Source organism: Scyliorhinus torazame, chromosome 5, assembly GCF_047496885.1.
Source record: "Scyliorhinus torazame isolate Kashiwa2021f chromosome 5, sScyTor2.1, whole genome shotgun sequence".
Lineage (NCBI taxonomy): Eukaryota > Metazoa > Chordata > Chondrichthyes > Carcharhiniformes > Scyliorhinidae > Scyliorhinus > Scyliorhinus torazame.
This window is the reverse complement of record NC_092711.1, coordinates 90538875-90566582: the sequence shown is the minus strand read 5'-3', so window position 1 is coordinate 90566582 and position 27708 is coordinate 90538875. Positions and strand designations below refer to the sequence as shown.

The window sequence follows — 27708 nt, the reverse complement described above, 5'->3', positions numbered from 1 at the left end:
TTAAAGCAGCTGCCCAGTGATCTACACTGCTGTCTGACTGTACACAGCCCGTGTTACTGAAAGTATTAAAGCAGCTGCCCAGTGATCTACACTGCTGTCTGACTGTACACAGCCCGTGTTACTGAAAGTATTAAAGCAGCTGTCCAGTGATCTACAGTGCTGTCTGACTGTACACATCCGGTGTTACTGAAAGTATTAAAGCAGCTGTCCAGTGATCTACACTGCTGTCTGACTGTACACAGCCGGTGTTACTGAAAGTATTAAAGCAGCTGCCCAGTGATCTACACTGCTGTCTGACTGTACACAGCCGGTGTTACTGAAAGTATTAAAGCAGCTGTCCAGTGATCTACACTGCTGTCTGACTGTACACAGCCGGTGTTACTGAAAGTATTAATGCAGCTGCCCAGTGATCTACACTGCTGTCTGACTGTACACAGCCGGTGTTACTGAAAGTATTAAAGCAGCTGCCCAGTGATCTACACTGCTGTCTGACTGTACACAGCCCATGTTACTGAAAGTATTAAAGCAGCTGCCCAGTGATCTACACTGCTGTCTGACTGTACACAGCCCATGTTACTGAAAGTATTAAAGCAGCTGCCCAGTGATCTACACTGCTGTCTGACTGTACACAGCCCGTGTTACTGAAAGTATTAAAGCAGCTGCCCAGTGATCTACACTGCTGTCTGACTGTACACAGCCCGTGTTACTGAAAGTATTAAAGCAGCTGTCCATTGATCTACACTGCTGTCTGACTGTACACAGCCGGTGTTACTGAAAGTATTAAAGCAGCTGCCCAGTGATCCACACTGCTGTCTGACTGTACACAGCCGGTGTTACTGAAAGTATTAAAGCAGCTGCCCAGTGATCTACACTGCTGTCTGACTGTACACAGCCCGTGTTACTGAAAGTATTAAAGCAGCTGCCCAGTGATCTACACTGCTGTCTGACTGTACACAGCCCGTGTTACTGAAAGTATTAAAGCAGCTGCCCAGTGATCTACACTGCTGTCTGACTGTACACAGCCCGTGTTACTGAAAGTATTAAAGCAGCTGCCCAGTGATCTACACTGCTGTCTGACTGTACACAGCCGGTGTTACTGAAAGTATTAAAGCAACTGCCCAGTGAGCTACACTGCTGTCTGACTGTACACAGCCGGTGTTACTGAAAGTATGAAAGCAGCTGCCCAGTGATGTACACTGCTGTCTGACTGTACACAGCCGGTGTTACTGAAAGTATGAAAGCAGCTGCCCAGTGATCTACACTGCTGTCTGACTGTACACAGCCGGTGTTACTGAAAGTATTAAAGCAGCTGCCCAGTGATCTACACTGCTGTCTGACTGTACACAGCCGGTGTTACTGAAAGTATTAAAGCAGCTGCCCAGTGATCTACACTGCTGTCTGACTGTACACAGCCCATGTTACTGAAAGTATTAAAGCAGCTGCCCAGTGATCTACACTGCTGTCTGACTGGACACAGCCGGTGTTACTGAAAGTATTAAAGCAACTGCCCAGTGAGCTACACTGCTGTCTGACTGTACACAGCCGGTGTTACTGAAAGTATGAAAGCAGCTGCCCAGTGATGGACACTGCTGTCTGACTGTACACAGCCGGTGTTACTGAAAGTATGAAAGCAGCTGCCCAGTGATCTACACTGCTGTCTGACTGTACACAGCCGGTGTTACTGAAAGCTGATCAATGTGGAGAATCAGGACAGGATCGATGGAGAGGAAGAGGAGGAGGTGGGGGTGGTGGACCCGAATGGAGGATCCCGCAGCTCGGCTGTGGACAACTGGCAACAGAAAGCTGAGCCTGAGCGGAAAATCAGCCAGAGAAATATCGTCCTAATGGGCGGGGAGCACTTGGGAATGATCACTCCCCCACACTCACTCACTCTCACTCACTCAGTCTTACTCACTCACACACACCCTGTTTCACACACCCTCACTCACTCACCTACCCTCACTTACTCGCCCTCCCTGAATATCTCTCACCCACCCACCCTCGCTCACACTCACTCACCCTCTTTCCGCAACCCGCACTCACTCACTCTAACTCTTCAACCCTCAATCAGACACCTTCGCTCACACACACTCACTCACGCATTCTCACACACAGACCCTCATACACCCTCACTCACACCATCACTCACACCCTCACTCATACACACACCCTCATACACCCTCACTCACACACCCTCGTACACACACTCACACACACCCTCACTCACACACCCTCACTCACACACCCTCACTCACACACCCTCACTCACACAGCCTCACTCAATCACACACCCTCACTCACACACACTCACTCGCACACCCTCATACACCCTCACTCACACAGCCTCACTCACACAGCTCACTCACACACCCTCACTCACACACTCTCACTCACACACACCCTCACTCACACACCCTCACTCACAAACCCTCACTCACATACCCTCACTCACACAGCTCTCTCACACACAGACCCTCATACACCCTCACTCACACCCTCACTCACACACAGTCACACACACCCTCACTCACACACCCTCACCCACACACCCTCACTCACACACCCTCACTCACACACCCTCACTCACGCACCCTCACTCACTCACACAGCCTCACTCACTCACACACCCTCACTCACTCACACACCGTCACTCACATACCCTCACTCACACAGCTCACTCACACACCCTCACTCACACACCCTCACTCACACACCCTCACTCACATACCCTCACTCACACAGCTCACTCACACACCCTCCCTCACACAGCTCACTCACACACCCTCACTCATACACCCTCACTCACACACACCCTCACCCACACAGCTCACTCACACACCCTCACTCACACACCCTCACTCACACATCCTCACTCACACACACTCCCTCACACAGCTCACTCACACACCCTCACTCACACACTCTCACTCACACACCCTCACTCAGACAGCTCACTCACACACCCTCACTCACACACCCTCACTCACATACCCTCACTCACACAGCTCACTCACACACCCTCACTCACACATTCTCACTCACACACCCTCACACACACACCCTCTCTCACACACCCTCTCACACACACCCTCACTCACACACTCTCACTCACCTTTTTTCAGCACCGCGCACTCACCCACTCTAACTCATCAACCCTAAAACATACATTCTCACTCACTCACCCTCTATCAGCAAAGTGCAATCACCCACTCTAACACATCAACCCTCACTCACACACCGTCACTCACACACCCACACTCACACACCCTCACTCACACACCCTCTCTCACACACCCTCACTGACACACCCTCACTCACACACCCTCACTCACACACCCTCACTCACACACCCTCACTCACACTCTCACTAACACACCCACACTCGCACAGCCTCACTCACACACCCTCACTCACACACCCTCTCTCACACACCCTCACTCACACACCGTCACTCACACACCCTCACTCACACATCCTCACTCACTCACCCTCACTCACACACCCTCACTCACACAACCTCACTCACACACACCCACTCTCATAGATCTCACTCACACACCCTCACTCACTCACCCACACTCACACATCCTCACTCACACACTCACTCACACACCCTCACTCACACACCCTCACTCACACCCTCACTAACACCCTCACTCACTCACACACCCTCACTTACACACCCTCACTCACACACCCTCATTCACACACCCTCATTCACACACCCTCACTCACACACCCTCATTCACACACCCTCACTCACACACCCTCACTCACACACCCTCATTCACACACCCTCACTCACACAGACTCACTCACACACCCTCACTCACACACCCTCTCACACACACCCTCTCACACACCCTCTCACACACCCTCTCATTCACACACCCTCACTCACACACTCTCACTCACACACTCTCACTCACACACCCTCACTCACACACCCTCACTCACACACCCTCACTCACACACCCTCACACACCCTCACTCACACAGCTCACTCACACACCCTCACTCACACACCCTCACTCACACACACTCACACACACACCCTCACTCACACACCCTCACTCACACACCCTCACTCACACACCGTCACTCACACACCCTCACTCACACACCCTCACTCACACACCCTCACTCACACACCCTCACTCACACACCCTCACTCACACACCCTCACTCACACACACTCACTCACGCACCCTCACTCACGCACCCTCACTCACGCACCCTCACTCACGCACCTTCACTCACGCACCCTCACTCACACACCCTCACTCACACACCCTCACACACACACCCTCACTCACACACCCTCACTCACGCGCCTCACTCACACCCCCTCACTCACACAGCCTCACTCACACACCCTCACTCATACACCCTCACTCACACACCCTCACTCACACACCTTCACTCACTCACACACTCTCACTCACACACCCTCACTCACACACACTCACTCACATACCCTCACTCACTCACACACCCTCACTCACACACTCTCACTCACACACCCTCACTCACACACCCTCACTCACGCAACTCACTCACGCAACTCACTCACACACCCTCACTCACACACCCTCACTCATACACCCTCACTCACACACCCTCACTCACACACCCTCACTCACACACCCTCACTCACTCACACACCCTCACTCACACGCTCTCACTCACACACCCTCACTCACACACACACACTCACATACCCTCACTCACACACCCTCACTCACACAGCTCACTCACAAAGCTCACTCACACACCCTCACTCACACACCCTCACTCACACACCCTCACTCACACACCCTCACTCACACACCCTCACTCACACACCCTCACTCACTCACCCTCACTCACACACCCTCACTCACACAACCTCACTCACACACACCCACTCTCATAGATCTCACTCACACACCCTCACTCACTCACCCACACTCACACACCCTCACTCACACCCTCACTCACACACCCTCACTCACACACCCTCACTCACACACCCTCACTCACACACCCTCACTCATACACCCTCACACACACACCCTCACTCACACACCCTCACTCACACCCTCACTCACTCACACACCCTCACTCACACACACTCACTCACACACCCTCACTCACACACCCTCACTCACACACCCTCACTCACACAGCTCACTCACACACCCTCACTCACACACCCCCACTCACACACCCCCACTCACACACCCTCACTCACACACCCTCACTCACACACCCTCACTCACACACCCTCACTCACACACCCTCACTCACACACCCTCACTCACACACCCTCACTCACTCACACACACTCACACACCCTCACTCACAGACACTCACTCACTCACCCTCACTCACTCACCCTCACTCACACACCCTCACTCACACACCCTCACTCACACAACCTCACTCACACACAGCCACTCTCATAGATCTCACTCACACACCCTCACTCACTCACCCTCACTCACACACCCTCACTCACACACCCTCACTCACACACCCTCACTCACTCACACACCCTCACTCACACACCCTCAATCACACACCCTCATTCAGACACACTCATTCACACACCCTCACTCACACACCCTCATTCACACACCCTCACTCACACACCCTCACTCACACACCCTCACTCACACACCCTCACTCACACACCCTCACTCACACAGACTCACTCACACACCCTCTCACACACACCCTCTCACACACACCCTCATTCACACACCCTCTCACACACCCTCACTCACACACCCTCACTCACACACCCTCAGTCACACACTCTCACTCACACACTCTCACTCACACACCCTCACTCACACACCCTCACTCACACACCCTCACTCACACACCCTCACTCACACACCCTCACACACCCTCACTCACACAGCTCACTCACACACCCTCACTCACAAACCCTCACACACACACCCTCACACACACACCCTCACTCACACACCCTCACTCACACACCCTCACTCACACACCCTCACTCACACCCTCACTCACACACCCTCACTCACACACCCTCACTCACACACCCTCACTCACACACCCTCACTCACACACCCTCACTCACGCACCCCCACTCACGCACCCTCACTCACGCACCCTCACTCACGCACCCTCACTCACGCACCCTCACTCACACACCCACACTCACGCACCCTCACTCACACACCCTCACTCACACACCCTCACTCACACACCCACACTCACACAACTCACTCACACACCCTCACTCACACACCCTCACTCACACACCCTCACTCACACACCCTCTCTCACACACCCTCACTCACACACCCTCACTCACTCACACACTCTCACTCACACACCCTCACACACACACCCTCACTCACACACCCTCACTCACACACCCTCACTCACATAGCTCACTCACACACCCTCACTCACACACCCTCACTCACACACCCTCACTCACACACTCTCACTCACACACCCTCACTCACACACCCTCACTCACTCACCCACACTCACACACCCTCACTCACACACTCACTCACACACCCTCACTCACACACCCTCACTCACACCCTCACTCACTCACACACCCTCACTCACTCACACACCCTCACTCACACACCCTCATTCACACACCCTCATTCACACACCCTCATTCACACACCCTCACTCACACACCCTCATTCACACACCCTCATTCACACACCCTCACTCTCACACCCTCACTCACACACCCTCATTCACACACCCTCACTCACACACCCTCACACACACACCCTCACTCACACACCCTCACTCACACACCCTCACACACGCACCCTCACTCACACACCCTCACTCACGCACCCTCACTCACGCACCCTCACTCACGCACCCTCACTCACGCACCCTCACTCACGCACACTCACTCACACACCCTCACTCACACACTCACTCACACACCCTCACTCACACACCCTCACTCACACCCTCACTCACTCACACACCCTCACTCACTCACACACCCTCACTCACACACCCTCACTCACACACCCTCACACACGCACCCTCACTCACGCACCCTCACTCACGCACCCTCACTCACGCACCCTCACTCACACACCCTCACTCATACACCCTCACTCACACACCCTCACTCATACACCCTCACTCACACACCCTCACTCACACACCCTCACTCACACACCCTCACTCACTCACCCTCACTCACACACCCTCACTCACACACCCTCACTCACACACACCCACTCTCATAGATCTCACTCACACACCCTCACTCACTCACCCACACTCACACACCCTCACTCACACCCTCACTCACACACCCTCACTCACACACCCTCACTCACACCCTCACACACACACCCTCACTCACACACCCTCACTCACTCACACACCCTCACTCACACACCCTCACTCACACACCCTCATTCACACACCTTCATTCACACACCCTCACTCACACACCCTCATTCACACACCCTCACTCACACACCCTCACTCACACACCCTCATTCACACACCCTCACTCACACAGACTCACTCACACACCCTCACTCACACACCCTCACTCACACACCCTCACTCACACACCCTCTCACACACACCCTCTCACACACACCCTCATTCACACACCCTCACTCACACACCCTCTCACACACCCTCACTCACACACCCTCACTCACACACTCTCACTCACACACACTCACTCACACACCCTCACTCACACACCCTCACTCACACACCCTCACTCACACACCCTCACTCACACACCCTCACACACCCTCACTCACACAGCTCACTCACACACCCTCGCTCACACACCCTCACACACACACCCTCACTCACACACCCTCACTCACACACCGTCACTCACACACCCTCACTCACGCACCCTCACTCACTGACCCTCACTCACACACCCTCACTCACACACCCTCACTCACACACCCTCACTCACACACCCTCACTCACGCACCCTCACTCACGCACCCTCAATCACGCACCCTCACTCACACACCCTCACTCACACACCCTCACTCACACACCCTCACTCACACACCCTCACTCACACACCCTCACACACACACCCTCACTCACAACCCTCACTCACACAGCTCACTCACACACCCTCACTCACACACTCTCACTCACACACCCTCACTCACACACCCTCACTCACACACCCTTACTCACACACCCTCACTCACTCACACACCCTCACTCAAACACCCTCACCCACACACCCTCACTCACACACCCTCACTCACACACCCTCACACACACACCCTCACTCACGCACCCTCACTCACGCACCCTCACTCACGCACCCTCACTCACACACCCTCACTCATACACCCTCACTCACACACCCTCACTCACACACCCTCACTCACTCACACACCCTCACTCACACACTCTCACTCACACACACTCACTCACACACCCTCACTCACACACCCTCACTCACACAGCTCACTCACACACCCCCACTCACACACCCTCACTCACACACCCTCACTCACACACCCTCACTCACACACCCTCACTCACTCACACACACTCACACACACACACTCACACACCCTCACTCACACACCCTCACTCACACACCCTCACTCACTCACCCTCACTCACACACCCTCACTCACACACCCTCACTCACACACCCTCACTCACACACACCCACTCTCATAGATCTCACTCACACACCCTCACTCACTCACCCACACTCACACACCCTCACTCACACCCTCACTCACACACCCTCACTCACACACCCTCACTCACACCCTCACTCACACACCCTCACTCACACACCCTCACTCACTCACACACCCTCACTCACACACCCTCACTCACACACCCTCATTCACACACCTTCATTCACACACCCTCACTCACACACCCTCATTCACACACCCTCTCTCACACACCCTCACTCACACACCCTCATTCACACACCCTCACTCACACAGACTCACTCACACACCCTCACTCACACACCCTCACTCACACACCCTCACTCACACACCCTCTCACACACACCCTCTCACACACACCCTCATTCACACACCCTCACTCACACACCCTCTCACACACCCTCTCACACACCCTCACTCACACACCCTCACTCACACACTCTCACTCACACACTCTCACTCACACACCCTCACTCACACACCCTCACTCACACACCCTCACTCACACACCCTCACACACCCTCACTCACACAGCTCACTCACACACCCTCACTCACACAGCTCACTCACACACCCTCGCTCACACACCCTCACACACACACCCTCACTCACACACCCTCACTCACACACCGTCACTCACACACCCTCACTCACACACCCTCACTCACACACCCTCACTCACACACCCTCACTCACGCACCCTCACTCACGCACCCTCACTCACACACCCTCACTCACACACCCTCACTCACACACCCTCATTCACACACCCTCATTCACACACCCTCACTCACACACCCTCACACACACACCCTCACTCACAACCCTCACTCACACAGCACACTCACACACCCTCACTCACACCCTCACTCACACACCCTCACTCACACACCCTCACTCACACACCCTCACTCACACACCCTCACTCACACACCCTCACTCATTCACACACCCTCACTCACACACTCTCACTCACACACCCTCACTCACACACCCTCACTCACACACTCTCACTCACACGCTCTCACTCACACACCCTCACTCACACACCCTCACTCACACACTCACACTCACGCACCCTCACTCACACACCCTCACTCACACAGCTCACTCACACAGCTCACTCACACACCCTCACTCACACACCCCCACTCACACACCCTCACTCACACACCCTCACTCACACACCCTCACTCACACACCCTCACTCACACACCCTCACTCACTCACACACACTCACACACCCTCACTGACACACCCTCACTCACACACCCTCACTCACTCACCCTCACTCACACACACCCTCACTCACACAGCTCACTCACACACCCTCACTCACACACCCTCACTCACACACTCTCACTCACACACCCTCACTCACACACCCTCACTCACACACCCTCACTCACACACCCTCACTCACACACCCTCACTCACACACCCTCACTCACACACTCTCACTCACACACCCTAACTCACTCACACACCCTCACTCACTCACACACTCTCACTCACACACCCTCACTCACACACACTCACTCACACACCCTCACTCACACAGCTCACTCACACGCCCTCACTCACACCCTCACTCACACACTCTCACTCACACACCCTCACTCACACACCCTCACTCACACACCCTCACTCACACACCCTCATTCACACACCCTCACTCACACACCCTCACTCACATACCCTCACTCACACAGCTCACTCACACACTCTCACTCACTCACCCTCACTCACACACCCTCTCTCACACACCCTCACTCACACACCCTCACTCACACACCTTCACTCACAAACCCTCACTCACACACCCTCACTCACACACCCTCACCCACACACCCTCACTCAATCACCCTCACTCACACACCCTCACTCACACACCCTCACTCACACCCTCACTCACACACCCTCACTCACACACCCTCACTCACACACCCTCACTCACACACCCTCACTCACACACCCTCACTCACACACCCTCACCCACACACCCTCACTCACTCACCCTCACTCACACGCCCTCACTCACACGGCTCACTCACACACCCTCACTCACACACCCTCACTCACACACCCTCACTCACACACCCTCACTCACACACCCTCACTGACACACCCTCATACAGCCTCACTCACACAGCTCACTCACACACCCTCACTCACTCACATATCCTCACTCACATAACCTCACTCACACACCCTCACTCACACACCCTCACACACACACCCTCACTCACACAGCTCACTCACACACCCTCACTCACTCACACACCCTCACTCACACACCCTCACTCACACACCCTCACTCACACACCCTCACTCACACACACTCACTCACATACCCTCACTCACACACCCTCACTCACACAACCTCACTCACACAGCTCACTCACACACCCTCACTCACACAGCCTCACTCACACACCCTCACTCACACACCCTCACTCACACACCCTCACTCACACACCCTCTCACACAGCCTCACTCACACACCCTCACTCCCTCACCCTCACTCACACAGCTCACTCACACACCCTCACACTCACACCCTACTCACACATCCTCACTCGCACCCCCTCACTCACTCACACACCCTCACTCACACACCCTCACTCACACACCCTCACTCACACACCCTCACTCACACACCCTCACTCACTCACACACCCTCACTCACACACTCTCACTCACACACCCTCACTCACACACACTCACTCACACACCCTCACTCACACACCCTCACTCACACAGCGCACTCACACACCCTCACTCACACCCTCACTCACACACTCTCACTCACACACTCTCAGTCACACACCCTCACTCACACACCCTTACTCACACACCCTCACTCACACACCCTCACTCACACACCCTCACTCACACACCCTCACTCACATACCCTCACTCACACAGCTCACTCACACACTCTCACTCACTCACCCTCACTCACACACCCTCTCTCACACACCCTCACTCACACATCCTCACTCACACACCCTCACTCACACACCCTCACTCACCCACCCTCACTCACACACCCTCACTCATACACCCTCACTCACACACCCTCACTCACACACCCTCACCCACACACCCTCACTCAATCACCCTCACTCACACACCCTCACTCACACACCCTCACTCACACCCTCACTCACACACCCTCACTCACACACCCTCACTCACACCCTCACTCACACACTCTCACTCACACACCCTCACTCACACACCCTCACTCACACACCCTCACTCACACACCCTCATTCACACACCCTCACTCACACACCCTCACTCACATACCCTCACTCACACAGCTCACTCACACACTCTCACTCACTCACCCTCACTCACACACCCTCTCTCACACACCCTCACTCACACACCCTCACTCACACACCCTCACTCACACACCTTCACTCACACACCCTCACTCACACACCCTCACTCACACACCCTCACCCACACACCCTCACTCAATCACCCTCACTCACACACCCTCACTCACACACCCTCACTCACACACCCTCACTCACACCCTCACTCACACACCCTCACTCACACACCCTCACTCACACACCCTCACTCACACACCCTCACCCACACACCCTCACTCACTCACCCTCACTCACACGCCCTCACTCACACGCCCTCACTCACATACCCTCACTCACACACCCTCACTCACACACCCTCACTCACACACCCTCACACACACACCCTCACTGACACACCCTCATACAGCCTCACTCACACAGCTCACTCACACACCCTCACTCACTCACATATCCTCACTCACATAACCTCACTCACACACCCTCACTCACACACCCTCACACACACACCCTCACTCACACAGCTCACTCACACACCCTCACTCACTCACACACCCTCACTCACACACCCTCACTCACACACCCTCACTCACACACCCTCACTCACACACACTCACTCACATACCCTCACTCACACACCCTCACTCACACAACCTCACTCACACAGCTCACTCACACACCCTCACTCACACAGCCTCACTCACACACCCTCACTCACACACCCTCACTCACACACCCTCACTCACACACCCTCACTCACACACCCTCACTCACACACCCTCACTCACACACCCACACTCACACACCCTCACTCACACACCCTCACTCACACACCCTCACTCACACACCCTCACTCACACAGCCTCACTCACACACCCTCACTCCCTCACCCTCACTCACACAGCTCACTCACACACCCTCACACACACACCCTACTCACACATCCTCACTCGCACCCCCTCACTCACTCACACACCCTCACTCACACACCCTCACTCACACACCCTCACTCACACACCCTCACTCACACAGCCTCACTCACACACCCTCACTCACACACCCTCACTCACTCACACACCCTCACTCACACACTCTCACTCACACACCCTCACTCACACACACTCACTCACACACCCTCACGCACACACCCTCACTCACACAGCGCACTCACACACCCTCACTCACACCCTCACTCACACACTCTCACTCACACACTCTCACTCACACACCCTCACTCACACACCTTTACTCACACACCCTCACTCACACACCCTCACTCACACACCCTCACTCACACACCCTCACTCACACATCCTCACTCACATACCCTCACTCACACAGCTCACTCACACACTCTCACTCACTCACCCTCACTCACACACCCTCTCTCATACACCCTCACTCACACACCCTCACTCACACACCCTCACTCACACACCCTCACCCACACACCCTCACTCAATCACCCTCACTCACACACCCTCACTCACACACCCTCACTCACACACCCTCACTCACACACCCTCACCCACACACCCTCACTCAATCACCCTCACTCACACACCCTCACTCACACACCCTCACTCACACCCTCACTCACACACCCTCACTCACACACCCTCACTCACACACCCTCACTCACACACCCTCACTCACACACCCTCACCCACACACCCTCACTCACTCACCCTCACTCACACGCCCTCACTCACACAGCTCACTCACACACCCTCACTCACACACCCTCACTCACACACCCTGACTCACACACCCTCACTCACACACCCTCATACACCCTCACTCACACAGCTCACTCACACACCCTCACTCACTCACATACCCTCACTCACATACCCTCACTCTCACACCCTCACTCACACACCCTCACACACACACCCTCACTCACACAGCTCACTCACACACCCTCACTCACTCACACACCCTCACTCACACACCCTCACTCACACACCCTCACTCACACACCCTCACTCACACACCCTCACTCACATAACCTCACTCACACAGCTCACTCACACACCCTCACTCACACACCCTCACTCACACACCCTCACTCACTCACCCTCACTCACACACCCTCACTCACACACCCTCACTCACACACCCTCACTCACACACCCTCATTCACACACCCTCACTCACACACCCTCACTCACACACCCTCACTCACACACCCTCACTTACACACCCTCACTCACACACCCTCTCACACAGCCTCACTCACACACCCTCACTCCCTCACCCTCACTCACACAGCTCACTCACACACCCTCACACACACACCCTACTCACACATCCTCACTCACACCCCCTCACTCACTCACACACCCTCACTCACACACCCTCACTCACACACCCTCACTCACACACCCTCACTCACACACACCCTCACTCACACACACCCTCACACACACACACCCTCACTCACACACACCCTCACTCACACACACCCTCACTCACATACCCTCACTCACACACCCTCACTCACACACCCTCACTCACACACCCTCACTCACACACCCTCACTCACACACCCTCACTCACACACCCTCACTCACACACTCTCACTCACACACCCTCACTCACACACCCTCACTCACACACCCTCTCACACTCCCTCACTCACACACCCTCACTCACACACCCTCACTCACACACCCTCACTCACACACCCTCTCACACACCCTCACTCACTCACCCTCACTCACTCACCCTCACTCACTCACCCTCACTCACACACCCTCACTCTCACACCCTCACTCACACACTCTCACTCACACACACCCTCACTCACACACACCCTCACTCACACACTCTCACTCACCTTTTTTCAGCACCGCGCACTCACCAACTCTAACTCATCAAACCTAAATCACACATCCTCACTCACTCCCCCACTGTCAGCAAAGTGCATTCACCCACTCTAACACATCAACCTCACTCACATATGCTCACTCACCCTTTCGCACACACAAACTCACACACCCTCACTCACTCACACACCCTCACTCACTCACACACCCTCACTCACTCACCCACACTCACTCTCCTACCCTCACTCAGTCACTCACACACCCTCACTCACTCACCCACACTCACTTTCCTACCCTCACTCAGTCACTCACACACCCTCACTCACTCACCCACACTCACTCTCCTACCCTCACTCAGTTACTGACTCACCCACAGTCACTCTCCTACCCTCACTCAGTTAATCACTCACCCGCACTCACTCTCCTACCCTCACTCAGTTAGTCACTCACCCGCACTCACTCTCCTACCCTCACTCAGTTACTCACTCACCCACACTCACTCTCCTACCCTCACTCAGTTACTCACTCACCCGCACTCACTCTCCTCCCCTCACTCAGTTACTCACTCACCCACACAAACTCTCCTACCATCACTCAGTTACTCACTCACCCACACTCACTCTCCTACCCTCACTCAGTTACTCACTCACCCGCACTCATTCTCCTATCCTCACTCAGTTACTCACTGACCCACACTCACTCTCCTACCCTCACTCAGTTACTCACTCACCCACACTCACTCTCCTACCCTCACTCAGTTACTCACTGACCTGCACTCAGTCTCCTACCCTCACTCAGTTACTCACTCACCCACACTCATTCTCCTAACCTCACTCAGTTACTCATTCACCCACACTCACTCTCCTACCCTCACTCAGTTACTGACTCACCCACACTCACTCGCCTACCCTCACTCAGTTACTCACTCACCCACACTCACTCTCCTACCCTCACTCAGTTACTCACTCACCCGCACTCACTCTCCTACCCTCACTCAGTTACTCATCCGCACTCACTCTCCTTCCCTCACTCAGTTACTCACTCACCCGCACTCACTCTCCTACCCTCACTCAGTTACTCACTCACCCGCACTCACTCTCCTACCCTCACTCAGTTACTCACTCACCCACACTGACTCTCCTACCCTCACTCAGTTACTCACTCACCCACACTCACTCTCCTACCCTCACTCAGTTACTCACTCCCCCACACTCACTCTCCTACCCTCACTCAGTTACTCACTCACCCACACTCACTCTCCTACCCTCACTCAGTTACTCGCTCACCCGCACTCACTCTCCTACCCTCACTCAGTTACTCACTCACCTGCACTCACTCTCCTACCCTCACTCAGTTACTCACTCACCCGCACTCACTCTCCTACCCTCACTCAGTTACTCACTCTCCCGCACTCACTCTCCTACCCTCACTCAGTTACTCACTCACCCGCACTCACTCTTCTACCCTCACTCAGTTACTCACTCACCCGCACTCACTCTCCGACCCTCACTCAGTTACTGACTCACTCGCACACACTCTCCTACCCTCACTCAGTTACTCACTCACCCGCATTCACTCTCCTACCCTCACTCAGTTACTCACTCACCCGCACTCACTCTCCGACCCTCACTCACTTACTCACTCACCTGCACTCACTCTCCTACCCTCACTCAGTTACTCACTCACCCACACTCACTCTCCTACCCTCACTCAGTTACTCACTCACCCACACTCACTCTCATACCCTCATTCAGTTACTCACTCACCCACACTCACTCTCCTACCCTCACTCAGTTACTCAGTCACCCACACTCACTCTCCTCCCCTCACTCAGTTACGCACTCACCCGCACTCACCCTCCAACCCTCACTCAGTTACTCACTCACCCACACTCACTCTCCTAGCCTCACTCAGTTACTCACTCACCCACACTCACTCTCCTACCCTCACTCAGTTGCTCACTCACCCACACTCACTCTCCTACCCTCACTCAGTTACTCACTCACCCACACTCACTCTCCTCCCCTCACTCAGTTCCTCACTCACCCGCACTCACTCTCCTACCCACACTCAGTTACTCACTCACCCACACTCACTCTCCTACCCTCACTCAGTTACTCACTCACCCACACTCACTCTCCTACCGTCACTCAGTTACTCACCCACACTCACTCTCCTACTCTCACTCAGTTACTCACCCGCACTCACTCTCCTACCCTCACTCAGTTACTCACACAACTGCACTCACTCTCCTATCGTCACTCAGTTACTCACTCACCCACACTCACTCTCCTACCCTCACTCAGTTACTCACTCCCCCGCTCTCACTCTCCTAGCCTCACTCAGTTACTCACTCACCCACACTCACTCTCCTACCCTCACTCAGTTACTCACTCACCCGCACTCACTCTCCTATCCTCACTCAGTTACTCACTCACCCACACTCACTCTCCTATCGTCACTCAGTTACTCACTCACCCCCACTCACTCTCCTACCCTCACTAAGTTACTCACTCATCCACTCTCAATCACGGTCAGGATTTGGTAAGTGAGTGTCTGCAACGAGAGAGGAAGAGAGAATTGGAGCGTGGCGCCCCAATGTGGCTCCATGACACGGGAGTGGCGGGAGCCGCTGGAAAGCGCTGGATCTGGGAGAAAGACCAACGAGGCAGGGAACAGGCAGAGTTGGGGCGAAGCACAAAGATCCGGGGGAAACGGTAGAGATGCAGTGGAACGCACAGAAAGCCGTACAGAAGAACAGAGAGTTGGAAGAAATGGGAGAGAGCAAGGGATGTGCAGCGAGCCTTGGAAGGTGCAGAAAACCGGGGGAAGTGCAGAGAGCCGATGGAAGCCGTAGATATCCGGAGGAAAGTCCGTGGAGTGGACAATAAGTGATAAGAATCGGGGTGAGGGGCAGAGCGATGGCGAAAAGTGCAAAGAGCTAGCATAAAGCGCCAGGAACAGGGAAAAACCTCAAGGAACCGGGAAAAGTGCAGAGCACGTGAGCACAGAGAGCCGGAGGAAAGCGCAGAGTCGAGGGAAAGCGCAGAGATGCGAAGGAAAACAAAACAAACCATGAAAAATGGCATAAAGCTGACAGAAAGCGAAGGGAGCAGGCGAATGGTGCAGATACCAGCGGGAACCGCAGAGAGATGGGGAACGCACAGGGTGCGCGGGGCGGGGTGCGGGGGGATTGCAGACAGTCCGGTCTCAGTGACAGGCGGAATGCGGAGTTAACACCACAATCAGCACAGCCAGGAGCTTATTAAATGGGGGAGAAGACTCGACGGGCCGAATGGCCGCCTCCTGCTGTTAATGTGCATGATCCTAAAATTAGTGAAAGTTATTATTACTCAAATTTACAGTTTTATTGAAATTACGTGAGTGTGCATTCCGAAGGCAATTTTGAAGCAAAGCTTTGGGCGTGGTTGGCAGTGAGGTGGAGAGAGGAGGGGGCATCAGGCAGCTTGAAAACAGGGAATTTCCCAAACTGCAATGATAGAAATAAAGAGACAATTTCTTTATAATCCCTATTATTGTCACAAGTTGGCTTACATTAACACTGCAATAAAGTTACTGAGAAAACCCCCCAGTCGCCAAATTCTGGCGCCCGTTCGGGTACACTGAGAACTCAGAAAGTCCAATCCAGCTACCCAGCACATCTTTGGACTGTGGGAGGAAACCGGAGCACCCGGAGGAAACCCACGCAGACACGTGCCATCTCCGCACAGGCAGTGACCCAGCTGGGAATTGAAGCTGGGATCCAGGCGCTGTGAAGCAACAGTGCCAACACTGTGCCGACCATCACGAAGTGCTGTTAACTGTGAAATACACAGCTCAGTGAGCTGGATTGTGATGTACACAGCTCAGATAGCTGTATTGTGACGTACACAGCTCAGTTAGCTGGATTGTGACGTACACAGCTCAGTTAGCTGGATTGTGACATACACATCTCAGTTAGCTGGATTGTGACGTACACAGCTCAGTTAGCTGGATTGTGACGCACACAGCTCAGTTAGCTGGATTGTGACGTACACAGCTCAGTTAGCTGGATTGTGACGTACACAGCTCAGTGAGCTGGATTGTGACGTTCACAGCTCAGTTAGCTGCATTGTGATGTACACAGCTAAGTTAGCTGGATTGTGACGTACACAGCTCAGTTAGCTGGATTGTGACGTACACAGCTCAGTTAGCTGGATTGTGACGTACACAGCTCAGTGAGCTGGATTGTGACGTTCACAGCTCAGTTAGCTGGATTGTGACGTACACAGCTCAGTTAGCTGGATTGTGACATCGACAGCTCAGATAGCTGTATTGTGACGTACACAGCTCAGTTAGCTGGATTGTGACATCGACAGCTCAGATAGCTGGATTGTGACGTACACAGCTCAGTTAGCTGGATTGTGACGTACACAGCTCAGTGAGCTGGATTGTGACGTTCACAGCTCAGTTAGCTGCATTGTGATGTACACAGCTAAGTTAGCTGGATTGTGACGTACACAGCTCAGTTAGCTGGATTGTGATATCGACAGCTCAGATAGCTGGATTGTGACGTACACAGCTCAATTAGCTGGATTGTGACGTACACAGCTCAGATAGCTGCATTGTGATGTACACAGCTCAGTTAGCTGGATTGTGACGTCCACAGCTCAGTTAGCTGGATTGTGATGTACACAGCTCAGTGAGCTGGATTGTGACGTACACAGCTCAGTTAGCTGGATTGTGACATCGACAGCTCAGATAGCTGGATTGTGACGTACACAGCTCAGTTAGCTGGATTGTGACGTACACAGCTCAGTTAGCTGGATTGTGACGTACACAGCTCAGTGAGCTGGATTGTGACGTACACAGCTCAGTTAGCTGGATTGTGACGTACTCAGCTCAGATAGCTGCATTGTGATGTACACAGCTCAGTTAGCTGGATTGTGACGTACACAGCTCAGTTAGCTGGATTGTGACGTACACAGCTCAGTTAGCTGGATTGTGACGTACACAGCTCAGTGAGCTGGATTGTGACGTACACAGCTCAGATAGCTGCATTGTGATGTACACAGCTCAGTTAGCTGGATTGTGACGTACACAGCTCAGTTAGCTGGATTGTGACGTACACAGCTCAGTTAGCTGGATTGTGACGTACACAGCTCAGTTAGCTGGATTGTGACGTACACAGCTCAGTGAGCTGGATTGTGACGTTCACAGCTCAGTTAGCTGGATTGTGACGTACACAGCTCAGTTAGCTGGATTGTGACATCGACAGCTCAGATAGCTGGATTGTGACGTACACAGCTCAGTTAGCTGGATTGTGACATCGACAGCTCAGATAGCTGGATTGTGACGTACACAGCTCAGTTAGCTGGATTGTGACGTACACAGCTCAGATAGCTGGATTGTGACGTACACAGCTCAGATAGCTGCATTGTGATGTACACAGCTCAGTTAGCTGGATTGTGACGTCCACAGCTCAGTTAGCTGGATTGTGATGTACACAGCTCAGTTAGCTGGATTGTGACGTACACAGCTCAGTTAGCTGGATTGTGACATCGACAGCTCAGATAGCTGGATTGTGACGTACACAGCTCAGTGAGCTGGATTGTGATGTACACAGCTCAGATAGCTGCATTGTGATGTACACAGCTCAGTTAGCTGGATTGTGACGTACACAGCTCAGTTAGCTGGATCGTGACGCACACAGCTCAGTTAGCTGGATTGTGACGTACACAGCTCAGTTAGCTGGATTGTGACGTACACAGCTCAGTGAGCTGGATTGTGACGTTCACAGCTCAGTTAGCTGGATTGTGTCGTACACAGCTCAGTTAGCTGGATTGTGACATCGACAGCTCAGATAGCTGGATTGTGACGTACACAGCTCAGTTAGCTGGATTGTGACATCGACAGCTCAGTTAGCTGGATTGTGACGTACACAGCTCAGTTAGCTGGATTGTGACGTACACAGCTCAGATAGCTGCATTGTGATGTACACAGCTCAGTTAGCTGGATTGTGACGTCCACAGCTCAGTTAGCTGGATTGTGACGTACACAGCTCAGTTAGCTGGATGGCTGGTTTGTGATGAAGAGCGATCCTAACATCGTGAGTTGAATTGCTGCACCGGCTGAGGTTATTCATAAAGACCCCCATTCTCAACCTTGCCCCTCGCCTGAGGTGTGGTGACCCTCAGGTTAAATCACCACCAGTCAGCTCTCAGAAGGAAAGGGCAGTCTCCGGGACTGTGACGACATTTCTATTTTATTTTACATGGTGGCTGAAATAATGGGGGAAACTCTCTGCTCCTCTCCTTCAATCCAATGACAGTTACACCATTCAGGCGGCATCAAATGTTATTTTGTGTCTGTGTTAGAAACGGAGAAAGGGATGCGAGTTTCTAATGAGGGGGCAAAGAGATGGTGATTCTCAAATCATAGAACTAATAGACGCTGAAATATGGATGTAACAGTTAATGAGAAAATGTTAGGATAAATGTATCGTCACATTTTGATGTGCTTGGTAACTTATAGATCACAAATAACAGAGTCTAACTTGTTGAACGGGCCATTCTCTCCCAGCAACACCGTCTCCGCCCACTCTCTACAGCCTGGTCTCCTCCTGTCAGCAACACAACAGCGACAACTCCGTGACCTTCGGCTGTTTGGCGATGGACTACTCCCCAGAAATCACCAGCCTTACCTGGAAGAAAGATGGGCAGCTGATCACCACTGGAGTTAAGAAATACCCGTCAGTAAGAAACAAGAAGGGAACCTACACCCTGAGCAGCCAGTTAACCATCAACGAATCAGAGGGAGCATGCAGCAACATCAGCTGTGAGGTTCGACACAGCGGCTCAGACAAGACCATTGGAATGAAATGTAAGTGTTGTGGAATCTGTGAGAAACAGACGCTTTGATTGCTTTATTTACATCTTTGGTCATAACACATTTATGGTTCTCTGCATAGTTCTGATTCCTGTGAGAAATAGTGACCACAGAGAAACTGTTCAAATATAATTAGTCATGTTATTCGTTACAACATCTTCTTCAAGAAATGTCTAACTTGTGTTTCTTGAAGGCCCTCCACCTGTCAACACACCAAATGTTCTCCTCACCGTGAGTTCCAATGAAGAAATCTCAAGCAAGAAATTTGCAACCATGGTCTGTTCAATCAACGATTTCCAGCCAAAGTCAATGACGGTGAAGTGGCTGAAGAATGGACAACCCATGGGTTCAGGATTTGTCACCTCGCCCCCCTGTGAAGTGAACGGGAACTTCTCGGCGAGCAGTCGGCTGACAGTCTCCGCTGGGGAATGGTTCAGCAAAGCGGTCTATACCTGCCAGGTCACTCATCAAGGAGTCACCCAAAGTCAAAACATCACCGCGTCTGGTAAGAGACACAAACAGAGGAAACAATAAATCTGCACTCTGAAGTTAATCCAAATCAGGAATTTATTGAAGTTAGTACAAAGCACAGAACAACTTCTAATTTACTGCCATGTAGTTTGTGTTTCATTCTGATGTAAGAGCTGCATGAGGGTTGCTTATCATTCACGATTTTATGAATATAGAAATAAATGTATCCCTATAATTTGAAGTCATTTAGTGAGTGAGGTGAATGAATGAAATGAAAATCTCTTATTGTCACAAGTAGGCTTCAAATGAAGTTACTGTGAAAAGCCCCTAGTCGCCACATTCCGGCGCCTGTTCGGGGAGGCTGGTATGGGAATTGGACCCGCGCTGGTGGCTTGCCTTGGTCTGCTCTAAAAGCCAGCGATTTAGCCCTGTGCTAAACCAGCCCCTGGTGGACTTGATACCAGCTTTATCCTGAGACAGCTGATTATATTTGAGAGTCAGTGGGTGTCTCAAACACTTAACTGATAACAGCTCCGGGGGAAAGTGTTGGTAAGTTCATCCAACCTATTTATGGATCAGCCTCCAGTACTTCGTTCCTGAGATCAGGAATGGAATATTTGTATTGGGAATGCTGAAATACTGATTCGTTAGAATGATATCGGGGCTGACTGTATTTCACAATGAGAATAGTTTTCACAAACCAAACTGATTTTCCATTGCGTAAAGAAGATTAAAGGCGGTCTTTAGAGGTTGATGTTTCGAAGTTGATTATTTAGAGGTTGATGTTTCGAAGTTGATATATTCCCATTTAGAGTTCAGGCTGAATACTGCTGTCCTGATTCTGAAGACCAAACTTGGGTTGATTTCCACTTTTTTCATTCACAGATCCTTCCCTTTGCACTGATGCCTCAGTAACAATACTGCCACCACAAATAGAACAGGTCTTATTGGAGGCGACCGTAACCTTAACCTGCGTCATTTCAAATGCTCCTTATGGAGTCAACGTGTCCTGGAGTGAAGCGAAGAAGCCGCTGAAATCAGAGATTGCCGAGCAGCCTGGGGCAGATGCTGAGAGTCTGGTCAACAAATTAAACATCTCCACACAAGCCTGGCTGAGTGGGGCTGTGTTTGATTGTATGGCGAGCCATCAGGACCTGCCAACTCCTTTAAGAATTTCAATCCACAAAAAAATAGGTGAGCGGTGAGACTGAAGCAATAAGTGAGTCATTGTGTCTATTTCTAGTGTCAGTGCAGCGGTCAGTAGTTAGTATTCAGTATTTATGGTCCATTCTGATTGGTAATTCCACTAACTAAATACTCTGGGCGTTTAGAGTTTAAGGGGGAAATTGATATGCAGATGAATGAACAATGAAACCCAACAGTGATATTGGGTTTAGATGGAGCGAGACCATAGACCACAAGACTGAGGAACAGACGTAGACCATTGGGCCCATCAACACCGGTCCAGCCGGCAGTGAGGTCATGACTGATCTGATGTGATAACCTTCAATTCCTCTTTCCCGACTTATCCCTATATCTCTTGATGCGTTCACTGATTTAAAATATGTCTCCCTCAACCTTGAACACACTGAACAACCCAGAATCTACAGCCCCCTGCGTTAAATAATTCCACAGCTTCACTCCCCTCTGAGAGAGGAAATTCCACCTCATCTCTGTGTTAAATCGGTGAACCCTTACATTGTGATCCTGCGCTCTGGTCCTAGATGCTCCCACAAGGGAAAACAACCACTCAGCGTCTATCCTAAGGAGCTCCCTGAGAATCTTTCATGTCTCAATTAGGTCGCCTTCATTCCTCTAAACTCCAATAAGTACAACCCAGCCTACTTAACCTCTCCCCATAAGAAAATCCCTCCATACTCGCGATCAACCTCGTGAGCCTTCTCTGGACTGCCTTCAAAACCAATCTGCCTTCCTTAGATAAGGGCACCAAAACGATTCAAAGTATACCAGGTGTAGACTAACTAGTGCCTTGTATAGTTTTAGCCAGACTTCCCCATGTTTATATTCTATTCCCTTTGAAATAAATGTCAACATTCAATTTGTCTCCACATTACCTGCAGAACTTGCTTTGTGTGGTTTCTGCACGAGGACCCCCAATTCCCCCGTTACTTCAGCTTTCTCCATCTAAATAATATTCCGTTATGTTCCTCCTCTACCAAATGTATAACCTCACATTCTCTGTCCCTCTGTGGATTTTCTGTAATCCTCACCACTTGCCTTTCTACCAATTTTTTGTCATCTGCAAACGTGGGAATAGAACATTAATTTATTAAACACAGTTTTGAAATTCATGTATATTACTCCTCCTGGCTCCCCTCTCTCTCGCCTTCTCGTTATCACCTCAAATAAGGGCAATAAATTTGTCAGGCATGATTTCCCCTTCAAGAGGCCGCGCTGACTCTGTTGATTATATTGTGTATTTCTTAATGCTCAGCTATTGGATCCGTTATAATGGACTCGAACCGTTTCCCACTGACAGATGTTAAGGTCACTGGCCTATAGTTTCCTGTTTTTGACTCCCTCCCTTTTGAATAAGGGAGTTACATTGGCAGTTTCCCAATCCTCTAGGGATAAGGTGGGAGGAGCCTGGTGTGGAGCTTATACACCAGCACAGAACAGGTGGGCCGAATGGCCTGTTTCCCTGCTGTACACTTTCTGAAACTTTCGAATCCAATATCCATAAATTCTCAGGGTAAAGGCTTGTGTCCACCTCAGCTCCGAGCTGGGAAACCGGACAGATCCCAAACTGGGAAATGGAAACCTTTAAAATCCAACACAAAACACAATTCTCTCACATCTGACCTGCGGTTCCATTGCCTCCAGAATTCCCCATTTTATTTACATTTATTGTACATTTTCTGCAGATCCCAATCCGCGGGAACCGTCCGTCTCTGTCCTCCTGCCCTCGGCTGAAGACGTCTCCGCTCAGAGATTCGTCTCCCTCAGCTGCTTAGTGAGAGGTTTCTCCCCCCGAGAGATCTTCGTCAAGTGGACCGTCAATGACAAGCCGGTGAATCCCGGGAACTACAAGAACACCGAGGTGATGGCGGAGAACGGCAATAGCTCCTTCTTCATGTACAGCCTGTTATCCATTGCAGCGGAGGAGTGGGCCAGCGGCGCTTCTTACTCCTGTGTGGTGGGACATGAAGCCATCCCCTTGAAGATCATCAACAGAACGGTTGATAAATCCAGCGGTAAACCCAGTTTTGTGAACATTTCCCTCGCTCTGATGGACACCGTTAATTCATGTCAATGAGAATCTATCTATTGCATTTCGAACTAAAATAAAAATAATAAAGGTTTTTTCCTCTAATTGTGATTTAATTGCACAGCCGCTTAATTAATGGAGCTTCCACTTTGCTGATATTAGATCTGTTCAATGAGACCCGGATTTCTACAGGTCTCGGCCCCAAGTCTGATACAACCAGTGCTCCCATCTCAAATACACCCTGGGTTGGAGACTGAGTAAAACTCATTGATTCCAGGATTCAACAAAATATTGACTTTCCTCCCGCTGAGAAGAAATCTGTCAATTTCCCATTTCAGACAAACAAACCCATCACATTTAAATCTCGGTGTTCCTGCTTCTCCCATTATCCATCCGTTTAAAGATGATGTCAGATACAAGTTGCTGCATCAACCCCAGTGGGAACTGAATTGAGGGTCACACAGAAACATGGACCAACAATCCCCCATCAAAGAGAGGGGAAAGGGAAATTGTTACTCCACTGTACCCCACTTCCCCAACAGAGAGAGGGGAGGGGAATTAGTTAACTCACTGTCTCCCACTTCCCCAACGAAGAGAGGGGAGGGGCATTAGTTAATCCTTGTACCCCCACTTCCCCAATAAAGAGCGAGGGGGAGGGGTATTAGTTAACCTACTGTCACCCACTTCCCCAACGAAGAGAGGGGAGGGGCATTAGTTAATCCACCGTTCCCCCACTTCCCCAACAAAGAGAAGGTGGGGGCTTTAGGTAACACACTGTACTCCCACTTCCCCAACAAAGAGAATGTGGGGGCAAAGAACAAAGAACAAAGAAATGTACAGCACAGGAACAGGCCCTTCGGCCCTCCAAGCCCGTGCCGACCATGCTGCCCGACTAAACTACAATCTTCTACACTTCCTGGGTCCGTATCCTTCTATTCCCACCCTATTCATATATTTGTCAAGATGCCCCTTAAATGTCCCTATCGTCCCTGCTTCCACTACCTCCTCCGGTAGCGAGTTCCAGGCACGCACTACCCTCTGCGTAAAAAACTTGCCTCGTACATCTACTCTAAACCTTGTTCCTCTCACCTTAAACCTATGCCCCCTAGTAATTAGAACATAGAACATAGAACAATACAGCGCAGTACAGGCCCTTCGGCCCACGATGTTGCACCGAAACAAAAGCCATCTAACCTACACGATACCATTATCATCCATATGTTTATCCAATAAACTTTTAAATGCCATCAATGTTGGCGAGTTCACTACTGTAGCAGGTAGGGCATTCCACGGCCTCACTACTCTTTGCGTAAAGAACCTACCCCTGACCTCTGTCCTATATCTATTACCCCTCAGTTTAAGGCTATGTCCCCTCGTGCTAGCCATTTCCATCCGCGGGAGAAGGCTCTCACTGTCCACCCTATCTATCCCTCTGATCATTTTGTATGCCTCTATTAAGTCTCCTCTTAACCTTCTTCTCTCCAACGAAAACAACCTCAAGTCCATCAGCCTTTCCTCATAAGATTTTCCCTCCATACCAGGCAACATCCTGGTAAATCTCCTCTGCACCCGTTCCAAAGCCTCCACGTCCTTCCTATAATGCGGTGACCAGAACTGTACGCAATACTCCAAATGCGGCCGTACCAGAGTTCTGTACAGCTGCAACATGACCTCCTGACTCCGGAACTCAATCCCTCTACCAATAAAGGCCAACACTCCATAGGCCTTCTTCACCACCCTATCAACCTGGGTGGCAACTTTCAGGGATCTATGTACATGGACACCTAGATCCCTCTGCTCATCCACACTTTCAAGGACTTTTCCATTAGCCAAATATTCCACATTCCTGTTTTTCCTTCCAAAGTGAATCACCTCACACGTCTCTACATTAAACTCCATTTGCCACCTCTCAGCCCAGCACTGCAGCTTATCTATATCCCTCTGTAACCTGCTACTTCCTTCCACACTATCGACAACACCGCCGACTTTAGTATCGTCTGCAAATTTACTCACCCACCCTTCTGCGCCTTCCTCTAGGTCATTGATAAAAATGACAAACAGCAACGGCCCCAGAACAGATCCTTGTGGTACTCCACTTGTGACAGAACTCCATTCTGAACATTTCCCATCAACCACCACCCTCTGTCTTCTTTCAGCTAGCCAATTTCTGATCCACATCTCTAAATCACCCTCAATCCCCAGCCTCCGTATTTTCTGCAATAGCCTACCGTGGGGAACCTTATCAAACGCTTTGCTGA

The 27708-nt window shown here is 51.7% G+C and overlaps 1 gene segment (V, D, J or C); it reads left to right on the top strand.

The window, feature by feature from the left end:
* Nucleotides 1–25544, top strand: part of LOC140418908 (Ig heavy chain C region-like) — a 32863-nt gene extending 7319 nt beyond the window's left edge. Inside the window, 4 exon segments of the C gene segment in view lie at nucleotides 21445–21744; nucleotides 21944–22255; nucleotides 23107–23415; nucleotides 25107–25544. Of these exon segments, the coding sequence occupies nucleotides 21445–21744; nucleotides 21944–22255; nucleotides 23107–23415; nucleotides 25107–25498 (1313 nt within the window).
* Nucleotides 25545–27708: the final 2164 nt, after the last annotated feature.